The sequence below is a fragment of the Musca autumnalis genome, unplaced genomic scaffold (assembly GCF_047663935.1).
Source record: "Musca autumnalis isolate F117 unplaced genomic scaffold, ASM4766393v1 scaffold_4, whole genome shotgun sequence".
NCBI classification, from domain to species: Eukaryota; Metazoa; Arthropoda; class Insecta; order Diptera; family Muscidae; genus Musca; species Musca autumnalis.
This window is the reverse complement of record NW_027411977.1, coordinates 31,765,033-31,780,712: the sequence shown is the minus strand read 5'-3', so window position 1 is coordinate 31,780,712 and position 15,680 is coordinate 31,765,033. Positions and strand designations below refer to the sequence as shown.

The 15,680-nt window shown below is 38.9% G+C and overlaps 1 protein-coding gene across 5 annotated transcripts in view; it reads left to right on the top strand.

Moving 5' to 3' along the window:
• The window catches only part of Gad1 (glutamate decarboxylase), an 89,893-nt gene that overhangs the window by 32,069 nt on the left and 42,144 nt on the right, over window positions 1-15,680 (top strand). For all 5 annotated transcript variants that reach the window (XM_073987044.1, XM_073987047.1, XM_073987049.1 and 2 more), the window contains one exon: window positions 5,575-5,811. In XM_073987044.1, coding sequence (XP_073843145.1) covers window positions 5,575-5,811 — 237 coding nt within the window. The remainder of the gene's footprint in view (window positions 1-5,574; window positions 5,812-15,680) is intronic.

Sequence of the window (15,680 nt, the reverse complement as noted above, 5' to 3'; positions counted from 1 at the left end):
ACAAACAAATCGGAAAATGGGATGCATTGCCGACTATTGTGATATCTCTGATGTTTAAGACCTACGACAACCTACTTTACATCGTTGTGATGATATTTCCTACTTTCCTCGCCACGGTTTGCTTTTGATATACCTCTTAAAGAAACAGAGATATTGGCTTTGAAAGAAAACGTTGACCTTTCTCCAAACAAGTTTTTGCCCATTCCGACCCCTGAATATTATCAGACCATCATCAACATCAATAGGCTTCTTCCTCTGTGGGACCCCCATTAACCCCCAAAATGTCGTGATGATCCGATCAAAAATGCGAACTGTAGCGCGATTTCGAAAAAAAATGAAAAATGGGATGTATTACCGACTATTGCGATATCTCCGTTATTTGGCCACCTACGCCAACCTACTTTGAATCATTGTACTTTGAATCATAGTCAGGCTTTGCTTTTGGAAGCTCCCCATCCAAAGCTGGGATATTCGTCATTATAATTAAAATCGCAAAAATGAAAAGTTGGGTTGTATTAGCGACTGTTACGATATCTTCGTTGTTTGACCACCTACGACAACCTAATATGCATCGTTGTAAAGGTGATATTTTCTACTTTCATTGGCAGGTTTTGCAGACGGACACACATAGCCAGATCGACTCAGCTCGTCGAGACACTCATTTTGGTATATATAAGTATGGGTCTGCGACCATTATTTCGATGCGTTACAAACTTTTTGGCCAAAACCAACTTATGTATAATACCCTCCCCACATAGTGGTGTAGGGTATACATATGTTGTTACAAAATGTTGCAAACATATATTTGTTTGGACACAAACAAATTATGTTTGGATCCAAACATATATTTGTTTGCAATCAGTCCCAAACAAATATTTGTTTGGATCCAAACATATTTCTAACATATATTTTTCTGCGTGTACATTTTATGACCTAACTACCTGTAATTTGTCACGTGAAGTTTCCAGTGTTCAACTTTTCATCCAAAAAACTGTGAACATTGGTCCATGCTTTGGTATATCCCCAATATAACAGCACCTCCCGATTTTGAGGATTTCCACTACATTTTTTAATCGAACTACCTGTTATTTGACAGTTGAGATTGCTAGTGATCAATATACATTTCCACCAAAAACTGTGAACATAGATCCGTGTTTTGGTATATCCCCTATATAACGGTACCTCCCGAATTTAGGTTTTTTGAGGTTTTTAGCTAGATTTCTCAACCGAACTACCTGTAATTTGACGGTTGAAGTTTCTAGTGGTCAAAAACGTCTCCTCCAAAAACTATCATCATTGGTCAATGTTTTGGTATATCCTCCCTATATCGGTACCACCCGATTTTAGGTAGATTGAAGATTTTAGCTACAATTTTTAATCGAATTACCAGTTGAGGTTCCTAGTGATTCCAAAACATCTCCACTAAAACCTGTGAACATAGGCCCATATTTTGGTACAGCCCCCATAAAACAGTTCCCCCCCGGTTTTCTGTGTTTTGAGAATTTTAGCTAAAGTTTTTAGGCAAACTACCTGTACATTGACAGTTGAGGTTCCCAGTGGTCACAAAACTACTCGAACCAGAACTGTCAACATATAACCACGTTTTGGTATAGGACCCATATTACGGTACCTCCCGATTTTCGGTGTACATGTTTTACCTTTTTAGGTATCAGTGGTCACAAAATATATCCGCCTAAATGTGGACAGGAAAGAAAATAATTATTCCGTTTTAGTTCAGAATATTTTATTGTGGACGGTATACAAACGTCGGCACGGCAGAACTTAACGCTATTTATACCCTACACCACTATGTGGGGAGGGTATTATAAGTTGGTTTTGGCCAAAAAGTTTGTAACGCATCGAAATAACAAAATGAATGTCTCGACGAGCTGAGTCGATCTGGCTATGTGTGTCTGTCCGTCAGTCCGTCCGTCAGTCCGTCCGTCCGTCCGTTTGTCCATCTAAACCTTGTAATCACGCTACAGGTCGCAATTTTGATCGGATCGTCACGAAATTTTGGATGTTGTTGGGGGTCCCGGAGGGGAAGAATCCTATTGATTTTGGTGATGGTCGGGTAATATTTAGGGGTCGGAATGGGCAAAAAACTTATGTGGATAAAAAGACAACGTTTTTTTTCCAAAGCGAATATCTCAGCTTCTATACGGGGTATACCAAAAGCAAAACCTGACAATAAAAGTAGAAAATATCGCTTTTCTAATGATGTAAAGTAGGTTCTCGTAGGTAATCAAACAACGAAGATATCACAATAGTCGCAAATAAAACCCAAATTTTCATTTTTGCAATTTTAATTATAATGAAGAATATCATAGCTTTGGTTTGGGACTTTCCCAAAGCAAAGTCTGACTGTGAAAGTAGAAGATCGCATCTTTACAATGATGTAAACTAGGAAATCACGCTGCAGGTCTCAATTTTGATCGGATAGTCACGAAATTTTGGGTGTTATTGGGGGTCCCACAGAGGAAAAAACCTTTTGATTTCAGGGGTCGGAATGTGATAAAAAAAATATTTGGAAAAAAGGGCAACGTTTTATTTCAAAGTTAATATCTCCCTTCTGTAGGAGGTATATCGAAAGCAAAACCTGGTAAGGAAAGTAGAAAATATCACCTTTACAACGATGTGAAGTAGGTTGTCATAGGTGGTCAAACAACAGAGATATCGCAATAGTCGGTAATGCATCCCTTTTTCCAATTTTTTGCAATCACACTAGGAAATTTTGATCGGATCCTCACGAAATTTTGGGGGTTGATGGAGGTCTAACACAGAAAGAAGCCTATTGATGGTTGGCATACATCCCACTTTTCCATTTTTTATTTGGGTTGTACTGTCGATGAACTTAAATGCGTTTCAAAAAAATTTACCTGTGTTAATGAAGACATTCAGAGCAAAGGCGCTAAGCTATCCCAATTTTAATATTTTGAATTTTATTAGTCAAAAGCTTATGAACAGTGGTAGTGGTGCAGGGTATCACATAGTCGGCCCCGACCCGACTGTAGCCTTGGCTCACTTGTTTATACCCTCAGCATTTATGCTAACGAGGGTATATACACTTTCGTACGGGCAAAACTTGCCTCATCGAAATAATGGTTTTAGACCCCATGTATGTTTGGACGAAATCCGTTTTAGACAATTTGGAGTTGATGTAGCCGTGTCCATCCGTCTGTCTGGCTGGCAGGCTGGAGCAGACGATAACTCTCGAACGGATCAACCGATTCGATTCAAAATTTGGCTTTCGTAATATTTTGTCCAAACGTTGTTTAAGTTCGAAGATGGATTATATCGGATACATATGTATATGGGGATATAATATGGACTAAATCGGTTCACGCCTTCGAATAACTCCCACACAAAACTTCGGAAAAGTTCAGCATAGGACCTACTCCCGAATAGCTTTGATTTTTGTTGTAAGAACATGTACATACGACGGTACAAGTTTAACAACGGCAAGTCCATACTTCCTGAGAAAATAGCCTGAAGTATCAAAAAAGCCCTATGACACCGTAGTTGGAGCGCAAGATGGATCTGCCGATTCGGTCTAAAAATTGGGCTTCGTAATATTTTGTTCAAACTTTATTTAGTTCAAAGGTAAGCCATATCGGTCCACTCCTTCATGTACCCCCACAAAAGTTCCAAAATGTTCGGTAAAATTGTGCGCACTAAAACTCTTGAAGAGAGTGACCGATTTGGTCCATACCTTCCACATCCTAATATATCTACCAGCTATATATGAGGTTCGAATAAGGATTATATTTGTCCGCTCCTTCGGGTACCTCCCACACGAAATTTCGATTAAGTTCACGTTAAGACCTGCTCTCGAATCACTTTGATTTCTCTTGAAGCAACTTCCATTCGCTGCCTCAATTACGACTGTAAAAGCTTCTTCAGTAGCAAGTCTATATTTCTTGAAAAACAGCCCGAAAGGTGTAAAAATCCCTATGGCACCAAAGGTAGACGCTGGAGAGGACTCTCGAACTGATCAACCGATTTGGTCCAAAATTTGGCCTTCGTCATATTTTGTTCAAACTTAGTTTCAGTTCTGGTATTTCCCCCAATATATAAAAAATGTCACTAAAATGGTATGCACGATATCTCCTGAAAGGGGCAACCAATTTGGTCCAAACTTTAGATCTCCCAATATTTTGTCCAAATTTAGTTGAACTTCTAAAATTACCGATATCAATCTTCTCCTTAGGGTACTTCCCCCACAAAAGCTCAACATTTGTGTCTAATTGCAATTTAGGAGGTCTGTTCGAAGATCCTCTGGAAATATATACTGATGCAGTTCGTTGTGGTCCTGTTTACAGCAATATTATGTTTTCCGTGGACAAGTCCATGTTTCCTGGCATACTGGTCCAAAAGTTGTACTGGCCTGATAGATATGGCTCTCAAAATAAGTTTCACTTCCATAATGGACTACGTGGATCCAATCCATTAAGTACCTCCTCCTCCTCTGGCAAGTTCAAATGTCCAAAAAGGGCCACAAAATTCTAAAAAGACCCTAAATGCATTCGATCTATCTGTAAAAGTTTCAATTCACATAGGCTGAGGGTATATCTCTGATGGCCGACTGATACTTTTTTACTTGTTCATACCGATATCTCTCTCAGGCGCTGCGCGTTGTTGTCTCAATATCGGTCGAATGCTAGCTAATACTTCAAATGTATAAAAATCCAAAGTAACAACAGCGTTTTGAAATTTGTTTATAAAAATGGTTACAAATCCTCCCATGAAAATTCTTCGCTTCCACATCAGGTTTCCAAATCACATCATTTACTACCATTTTACTTAAAAAATCCATTATTCTGACAATTTAATCCTTGAGTAAAATAAGTAGCGTTACGCGGGCGAACGAACACTCTCAAATGCTACAAAACAACATCAATTAGTAATTATTTAAGTCCTTACAAGGCAAATCTTTACAAAATAAATAAAATGTAACAACATTTCTTTGGGGGAGTAGAACAAAATTACACCAAGGGATGGCTGCTCATGCAGACATTCTCATTTGGTAGCAGGCGAAAGAAAGAGTGTCTTAAATTTGACACAAAGCCGACATAACACACAGGCAGTGGCATTTTATGGCACATTCCATACAAGGGTAACATCTGTTTCATTCTTTGGCCAAAACGAAAATCAAGGGAAACAAACTTTACTCACTGCGAAAATAAGGAGGGGGAGCAGCGATGCTATTTATGGCCAACCACAGGCAATTTCCCCCTGAAGTGTAATTTAATATTGGGTGAAAATATATTTTGACCTTTTTATCAATCAAAGCTGTTGTGGCAAGGATATTACCACAACGAAGGCATGCATATACGACCATTATTCATAGTTAACAGAGAAGAGATAAAAAAGTTCGCCGCTATTTCCTGACAACGGAAAAAGCAACATCATTGTGTAAACCAACATCATTTTTTTTTTTGAGTATCAGCTAAAAAGATAAGAACCTGCTGCCATTGTCATATTCTTTTTCTCGTTTGACTAGTCAAAATCAATATATCTTATCAACTAATCTTGATTCATATTCGTATTATGTTTCGTTCTATTTTTTTGCAGAGCTTTTGCCCACCACCCAAACAGCACTTCCTGAAACCCGAGAATTCTTGCTGAAAGTCATTGATGTTTTGTTGGATTTCGTCAAGGCCACAAATGATCGCAATGAAAAAGTCTTGGATTTCCATCATCCCGAAGATATGAAACGTCTTTTGGACTTGGAAGTACCAGATCGGGCTGTTAATCTGCAACAATTGATTGAAGACTGTGCCACCACTTTGAAGTATCAAGTAAAGACGGGTAAGTTTTTTTTAATTTTGAATTTCTCTATTTTATCGCAAAAAAATATCTGGGAAAATATTTTTCTGCTCGACTGCCACTCGGTGTTGAGATTTAAAAATTTAAATTGAATTCATTAAAAACAATTATCTTGAAGTAGAACATCAGTTATCTTCGGAAGGATGGGGATAGCAGCAGTAGCAGCAGCATTGCAAATTTGAAACTACCACAAATCCACCCCTCCTTTTCCTCTCTAACTTATGTTTCCCTTTTACAAACCGGGTATTTCCGTTTGGCTTTTGCCGGCAGACGACACACTTCTTGTATAAACATGCTTATTATCGACACTCCAAGAGAACAATTGTGGTCACGTGTTTGATGCGATTATGCCAGACAATCTAACAAGCGCCGGGGCGGAGTACAAGGCGTGTTTGGAAGTTTCATTTTCAATAAGAAACCAAATGAGTTTGAAGCGGGGTAGAATAAAGTACAGTAGTTATGGAGTAGTATTCCTTCAGGAGTCGACCTAACTATCCCATGAATATAACGGCGCCGAAGTTAATAATATAATAACAATTAAGAAAGTATCAGCCATCGTGCCAACAGAGATATACCCTCAGCCTCAGACCTAAGGCAAAGAAGCACAATACTTCCGACGTATATTGGTTTTTTTAAGCCAATCTCTCAGGAAGTATGGACTTGCCCTGAAAAAACTTGCACTGTCTTAATTGGTGCAGCGAATACAAGTTGTTTCAAAAAAGGTAAAAGCGATTCGAAAGCAGGCCTTAAATGCATTTTTCCGAAATTTTGTGTGGGAGGTACCTAAAGGATTTGACAGATATAATCCATATTTAAGCCTGATCTATGTCTCGTAGAAATATTGCGATATGCAAAATATGGACCAAATCCGTTACTGCCTTCAGGAGTCATCGTGGGCACAAATTTTCCGAATATTTTCGAACTTTTGTGGGAGAGGTACCTCAAGGAATGGACCGATATGGCTCACCTTCGGACTTAAAGTAAGTTCAGAAAAATATTACGATGTCCAAATTTTAGACCGAATCGGCAAATCCGTTCTCCAACCACTACACATTGTGCCAACATTCTGGCTATTTTCTCAGGAAGTATGGACTTGCCCCTGCCAAAATTTGTAGCTTCGTAATGGGGGCAGCGAATATAAGTTGATGCGATAAAAATCAAAACTATCCGTGAGCAGGTCCTAAACTGAACTTTCCCGAAATTTTGTGTAGGTGGTACCCGAAGAAGTGAATCGATAGAATCCATATTGGAACCTCATCTATTACTGGTAGAAATTTCACGACGTGCAAAGTATGAACCAAATCGGTTACTCCCTTCAAAAGTTATCGTGCGCACAAATTTTTGCGTACATTTTCGAACTTTTGTGGGGATGTACCTGAAGGAGTGGACCCATATGGCCCATCTTCGAACATAAACTAAGTTTGGACAAAATATTACGAAAGCCAAATTTTGGACCAAATCGTCTCATCCGTTCGAGAGTTATCGTGCGCACCAGTCATCGTTACAGGGCCAGAAATAAGAACTTTTTGGAAAAAAATTCAAAATATCCGGAACGAGCTATTAGACTGCATTTTTTCCCTGCGATAGTTATCTTGCGGATTTGACCATTTAATTGGTGCCGGTAAGGTTTCCTGGAGATTTAAGGGCATTATATCAGGAAGTATGGGCTTGTCCCCGAAAAAAATTTTACCGTCCTAATAGGGGCAACCTGCTGACAAAATGTCAAAACGATCCAAGAGGAGCTCTTAAACTTAAACAAATTTTGTGTGGGAGGTAACCGAAGGATCTATGCCTGTAAGTAATATTACCATATGCAAAGTTATGACCAATTCGGTTACTTCCTTCCAGAGTTATTGTGCGCATGCCTAATGCCAAATTTTGGACCCGATCGGTTGCTTCGTTTGAGAGTTATCGTGGGCACCTGCCACAAGACAGACAGACGGACGGGCATGACTACATCGACTCCAAATTGTCTGAAACAGATTTCGTCCAGCCGTACTTGGGGTCTAAGTCCATTGTTTCGATGAGTCACATTTTTGCTCGTATCAAAGTGTATATACCCTCTTTAGCCTACAGGGTGAGAATATTAAAATCTTCTCCTTTAATTTATCAAAAGGGTTGACTACAGACCGATCTATCGCATTATTTGTCAACAAGGTTTGTTTATCTGCAGCCCAAGTGCTGCCTGCTAGGGACTGGAGGACATTGTTTCTACATCTCGTTTTTTCCCAGTTAGCTACGGCACGATCGGACTTTGTGAACATATTGTCTAATATGACCCCAAAGAATCTTAGGGTAGTTAGTGGTTGGAATTCTGTTACCATCGATCAGGACAATCAACTCTGTACTCATCTCCGCAGTGCATGTGGTGAACAGAGTGGCCGTAGATTTAGTGCTGGATATATGCACATTTCTGAGGCGGAAAGACGTGGTTAAATCGATCAAATAGGAGTTCAGTCATTCACAAATGACATTAGGGAAGATACCCAAAGCCAAGGTCGCATAATCATCCGTAAACATAACGGTCTCAATGTCGTCTGTAGACGGTGGAATACAGAAAAGATGGAGATTAAACACTTCCGGAGATATTAACCCACTTTGGGAACTCCCTGTTTCACTCATCGGTATGGCTGGCGACCACACACATTGATTACACTGCTCAACAAAATTAAAAAAATTTGAATGTTTCAGACGAAGTTGCAGTTGTTTCTAGATGAAATCGGTGAGTTATTTTCAAATCCGGTCCCGGCTTTTCTCCATCAGCTCTTGTTTTTGAGATATAGCTCAAAATCAGTTTTTACGAGTTTAACCTAGACTTTCGTTATTTTCGGATACAAACAAATATTTTTTGTAGGTTTTTCGACATTAATATATTAAGGAGATGTTGTACGCTCGATACAAATCGTTTTTGAAATAGTTATGGTGAGTATATATCAAAAAAATATAGAAAATATACGACGGACCATGTAAAAATTGCTTATTTTGAGTACTTTAAGCGGTAACTACGTCATCGGGGGAAGTCATAGGATCTTCATATGGCAATGCGGATATGCTTAGGGTGTCTAATATATAGTCCAGTATTCAAATATATAATATAAACTTCATAGCGCCCATGATTCGGCCATAACCTAAAATCATCATGAAGACTGCCATTGAAAAGTAAATGGCTTATGTGGTAATGATATTACTGGTAAATTATTTCCCTTTTAGCAGTCTTCATGGCGATTTTTAGGTTATGGCCGAATCATGGGGACTATGAACTTTGAATTATACATTTGAATACTCGATTATATAGTAGACACCCTAAGCATATCCGGAGTACCATATGAAGATCCTTTGACTTCCCCCGATGACGTAATTACAGCTTAAAGTACTCAAAATATGCAAATTTTACAAGGTCCGTCGTATATTTTCTATATTTTTTTTTTGATATATACTCACCATAACTATTTCAAAAACGATTTTATCGAGCGTACAATATCTTCTTAATATATTAATGCCGAAAACCCCAAACAAAATATTTGTTTGTATCCGAAGATAACGAAAGTCTGGGTTAAACTCGTAAAAACCGATTTTGAGCTATATCTCCAAAAACAAGAGCTGATGGAGAAAAACCGGGACCGGATTTGAAAATAACTCGCCGATTTCATCTAGAAACAACTGCAACTTCGGTTGAAACTAAAGTCCTGTTGACCAGTGTTATCTAACGTTTCAAACTCGATATTCTCAAGCAGATTGGAGTGCTTGGCAGTATCGAAGGTTTTTGATAAGTAGATCGCCACCAACAGCGTGCTATCGCAGGGCTTGCTCCGGTTGAGTCCTCGAATAAAATGTGTGAAGTTGGGATGCAGTGCTGCTGATTACCGGTAACTGAATATATATTTCTAAAGCTAAAGATATCGATCTGTACCATTCACCTTTGATGGCATGCTTCGCGGCTTCAGTAGCGGGACCACTATGTCCATATTGCAGACTTCAAGCACGATGTGTTTGGGTATCGGCTCATTCATTGGTTTCAGTATTACCAGGAGATTCTGTCAGCGCCTAACGTCTTGGATGATTTACAGATCTTAATGGCATTTGAACATCATCCATCTATTGTAAATTGTAGTGGTTCCTCCTCATCAGGAATAAATCAAATGCGACGTTTTACTCTTTCACTCCCGTGGTGCTCAACTCAATTGTCGATTAATATTGCTTGCGCAAAACTTCGGACCAGATAGCGCAACGTCGCCAAACGTGATCGTGGCCTACAATCGACTTATTCCGGTAATTCTTTTTCCTGCAACTCTTTATATTCACTTATTCCTCTTGTGCTTCCTTAAGACTAGGATCACTGGAGTTGGCTTCACGGAGCTCATCACGCTCATTTACTAGTTCCGTTGCCTCTACTGGGTAATAGGGTCTCACTTCGGGTTTTCGAACAGCAGATATATAGAGTGCGGCTACAGCTGAGATGAACATCCAGAACATCTTATCTGCTACCCGAACATCAAAAAGGTTAGCCAGTTCTCTGAAGCGGTGATTGGTGAACTCTGTGAAACTAGGCCAATTAGCTTTCCGATTATTGATGGAAGTGCAGCATTCAGAGGTAATGTAGGCGGTCTGTCGATGAAGAAAACTAATGGAAGTTGGTCTGATTCCAGAGACGACGCGTTGCCAGGCAACATGGCTTTGTGTGGCTACCTGAGGCATTCTCCGTTAATTCTTATAGGAACGTCCTCATTAAGCGTCGAGCAACATGTAAATAAATAAATCTGCTTAATCAGCACTACACCCCTCTGCTCATAAGCCCCAACTCACGATCGGCATTAAAGTCCCTTAGGCCAAAACTTGATTTAGTTTTACATTTTAGGTTCTCAGTGGAGAAGCTCCACCAAAATCGTCAACATAGGTGCATGTTTTGCTATAGCCCCCATATAACGGTACTTCCGGATTTTCGGTATTTTGAAAATTTTTGCTACAATTTGTATAGTTCTTAGGAGTTAATTGGATACTTGATCATCCCTTCAGTCAGAAACTTCTCCACAGAAAATTATCAACATAGGTCCATGTTAAGGTATAGCTCCCATATAACGGTACCTTCCGATTTTCTGAATTTTGAGGATATTAGCTACAAATTTTAACCGACTAGCTGTAGTTTGATATTTGAGGTTCTTCACCAAAAATTTTCAACATAAGTCCATGTTTAGGTATAGCCCCCATATAGCGATACCTCCCGATATTCGGTATTTTGAGGATTATACCTACAGTTTTCAACTGAACTAGCTGTAGTTTGACATTTGAGGTTCTTAGGGGTCACAACACTTCTTCACCAAAAATTTTCAGAAAGGTCCATGTTTAGGTATAGCCCCCATATAACGCTACCTTCGAATTTTCGGTATTTTGAGGGTTTTGCCTTCATTTTTTGACTGAACTACTTATAATTGGATATTTGATAATCCCTTCAGTCAAAAACTTTTCCACAGAAAATTATCAACATAGGTCCATGTTTAGTTATAGCCCCCATATAAAGGGACCTCGGGATTTTCGGTATTTTGAGGATTTGATCTACAGTTTTCAACGAACTAGCTGAAATTTACTATTTAAAATTTTTACGGGTCGCAACACTCCTTCGCCAAAAATTGTAACAAAGGCCCATGCTTTGGTATAGCCCCCTCATAACGGTACCTCCCAATTTTCAGTATTTTGAAGGGTTTGAATACATTTTTGTAACTGAACTAATTCTTATTGGATATTTGATAATCCCTACTGTCAGAAACTTCTCCATGGAAAATTATCTACAGAGGTCCATGTTTTGGTATTGCCCCCATATAACGGTACCTCTCGATTTCCAGCATTTTGAGGATTTTATCTACAGTTTTCAACCGAACTAGCTGTAATTTGCCATTTAAAGTTCTTAAGAGTCGTAACACTTCTTCACCAAAAATTGTAAACAAAGGTCCAAGTCTAGGTACAGCCCCCATATAACGGCAACTTCCGATTTTAGGAATTTTGATAGCTTTGCCCACATTTTTTTGTGAATGAACTCCTTCTAATTGGATATTTGATAACCCTTCAGTCAGAAACTTTTCCACAGAAAATGATCAACGTAGGTCCATGAATAGGTATAGCTCCCCTATAATAGTACCTCCGGATTTTCAAAATTTTGAGGATTTTATCTACAGTTTATAACCGAATTAGCTGTAGCTTGACTTTTGAGGTTTTTAGGGGTCACAACACTTCTTCAGCAAAAATTTTCAACATAGGCCCATGTTTAGGTACAGAGCTCATATAATGGTACCTCCCAATTTTCGATTCGTGGGTTGTGCGTACATTTTTTTACTGAACTACTTACAATTGGATATTTGATAATCCCTTCTGTCAGAAACTTCTCCATGGAAAATTATCTACAGAGGTCCATGTTTGGGTATAACCTGCATATAGCGGTACCTCCCGATTTTCAGTATTTTGAGGATTTTAGCTACAATTTTTAACCAAACTAGCTGTAATTTGCCATTTAAAGTTCTTAGGGGTCGTAACACTGCCTCACCAAAAATTGGCAACATGGACCCATGTTTAGGTATAGCACCCATTAAACGGTACCTCCCAATTTTCGGTATTTTGAGGGTTTTGCCTACATTTTTGTGGCTGAACTACTTCTAATTTGATATTTTATAATCCCTTCAGTCAAAAACTTCTCCACGGAAAATTATCAACATAGGTCCATGTTTAGGTATAGCCCCCATATAACGGTACCTCTGGATTTTCGGTATTTTGAGGATTTTTTCTACAGTTTATAACCGAACTAGCTGTAGTTTGATATTTGAGGTTCTTAGAGGTCACAACACTTCTTCATCAAAAATTGTCAGAAAGGTCCATGGTTAGGTATAGCCCTCATATAACGGTACTTCCCGATTTTCGGTTTTTTGGGGGATTTGGATATTTGATAATCCCTTCAGTCAAAAACTTCTCACGGAAAATATAACAAAAAAAAACATTGTTCCACAACATTCCATACGGGACAAGGGAGACTTCTCTCATATCAATGAGTGCACCCCGATTCATATTTTAGCTCAATGACATGGGACCTACTGTTTATCGCCGAGTCCGAACGGCGTGTCATAAGACACCACTTGTGGGGAAGTTTTTCAAGGCTGAAATACTCAGGAAATGTCGCCAACATTACTGAGGGGTATTTTGCCACCGTTGAAAAATGTTTGATGTTGCCTGGCCGGGGAATCGAACCACCGACCTTCTGCGTGCAAGGCGGGCGTGCATACCATTGCACCACGGTGGCACCCCTCACGGAAAAATATACCACCCAATTTTCGGAATTTTAAAGATTTTGGCAAAAAATTTCTAGCGAACTAGCTATAGTTTGACACTTTTTCATCAAACATTGTCAACATAGGGTCATCTTTAGGTATACCCCCATATAACAGTACCTCACGATTTTCGGCATTTTGAGGGTTTTATGTTCATTGTTTTTTTTTTTTTTTTTTGACTGAACTACCGATAACTTGACATTTGAGATTCCCCGCAGTCACGAAACTTATCCACCAAAATTTGTCAACATAGGTGCACATTTAGGTTTAGCCCGCATATAACGGCCAGCGCGATTTTACGTGACTAGGTATTTAGGGTCGCCAGTACTCAAAAAAAAATCTCCACATAAAATCCATCTTGCTGGACTTTGTGCTTTAAGTCCAACTAAGAAAAGCTTTTCCATTCCTCTCTATTTGTTGCTTTATTTCTCCAATTTGGAATACCGCGTTTTCAACCTCGTCTTCCACTTGTTCACTCCATCGAAGCTTTGGTCTTCCAGTGCGACCATGCGGCCTTTATTTTTACGTCTTTTTAGCGGGTTCATTATCGCGTTTGCATCTCGTATAACCTTTTCCAGCAGGATTGTAATTATATAAAACGAAAGACTGTATCCTTCACTGAAGTGTTGGGAGAGGTACTTTCCTATTTTAACTGAGGACCGAGTATCAGTTAGAGTCATCTTACAAAGCCGAACGAGCTTTGCGGGAATACCAAGTTCAGATATGGCTTCAAATACTTTTACACGTAAGGGACTGTCGAAGGCTGCTCTATAATCGATAAACATATGGTAAGATCGGCATCTCTTGGGTATTTTCTATTCATTCAAGAACTAACTTCGAAAATCAAATCACTGTAAAATTGTATAACCACTGTGTCATAAAAATCAGATTTAAAATCAATTTTTGGATTTTGGCCACGAATTATGATTGATGTAAGTTTGGGTTTTAGCTTTTTTATGGCTGTTTTCATTGACTTTATAACAAAAAGTGTAAACAATCAAATCCTCTCAATAGAATACACAACAAACTACCCCTTTCATCTTAGACATTGTTGTTTTATCCCCTCAGTAGCGTATGCCTGTGTGTCCTTTAGAAAAAGAATAAATGAATTACGACAACGTCGTCTGTGGTTGATAGGTGTAAATAATCTTTTGCTTGCCATCAATATTCAATGGACCATAAAATGGTCTTAGCTGCTGCTGCTACTGACTGCTTGCAGGCCAGCTACTGTTTGGCAACTAAACATTATCCTTTTTTCACACAAAGGTAAGGCAAAGATATGTACGATGGTGACGTGTGGCGTGTTGTTGACAACCCTAATTCGTGTCTATTACCTCTAAACACGTCTCTCGGTGTGTGTGTGCCAATCTATTTCTGCTCATCCTTATCCTCAACAGTTATGTGTCATTCGTTCTTCCTCTCCTCCTTTTTTTTTGACATATGCTTTGTGGCATTGAATATTCTGCGTTCATTCGCTGGTCTTTAGGAAAAAATTAATTTTATTCAAATTTATGCGGAAAAAAAATCTTGTTAAACAATAAGTGACTGATGCGGTGTGTGCGGTTATTTTATTGGATGCCGCAGTGTTGCATGTGGTTGCTAATTTTTATAGAATTGTGTTTACTTTTTAACTGTGATGCCTGTTCAAACAAGATAACACTTATTTAAAAGAGTGTTATATGGATAGCTCCTGCTGCGTTTGTTGTTAGCTTTGGGAAATTTGCTTTTCTAATCCGAAAATGTGGTTAGAGGATTTTAATTAAATCAAATTTGGTTTTGAAATTTTTGATTTATAAATTTGCTTTGTGAGTTGAGAGTTCGTTCGGATGGCGTGTGAACATTTTAAACAAAGAGAGAGAGACTATAGTTGGATGATGTGGGGATGTTAGATATCAAGAAAGGGTATTGATAGGCTTGAACATGACTAAGTTTTCGACTTGTTTTAGTCGCTTTTTTGGAACACACTAAACACAGTGTGGTTACACGTTCACCCATAGAAAACTTGAGCAAAGAGTCGGTTACGTGCTACACTAGCGCTACGGTAAGCAGTTAAATTTGGCCTCCGCCTAGACAACATCAAATGTTCAACTGTCGGATTTCTCTGGCATAGTAATTTGGGTCTATAATTCCTAAGTATTTCATACTGTGATTGACACACCGTTTGAACTAGACGATAAGAGGGGACCAAGTACATCTGATTCGAGATCTATAAAGCCCCCCACAATAATTTGTATACCCTCCACCATAGTATGGAGGGTATATTAAGTTTGTTTTTCGTCTGCAACGCATTGAAATAATAATTTGCTCTTGATCAGGATAAACTTCTGTGTCGATCAAGCCATGTTCGTCTGTTGTAATCACTCTAGCGTCCGCAATAATTGTGCTAGAACGTTATATTTTTGCATCCGAGCCACTTTTTTCCATAAACAGATGAACTATGAAGATGGGCTATTCGGTCTACGTTTTGGTATAGCCCCCATATAACGGTAACTCCCGATATTCGATATGTTGAGGATTTTAGCTTCAGTTTTGAACCGAACTACC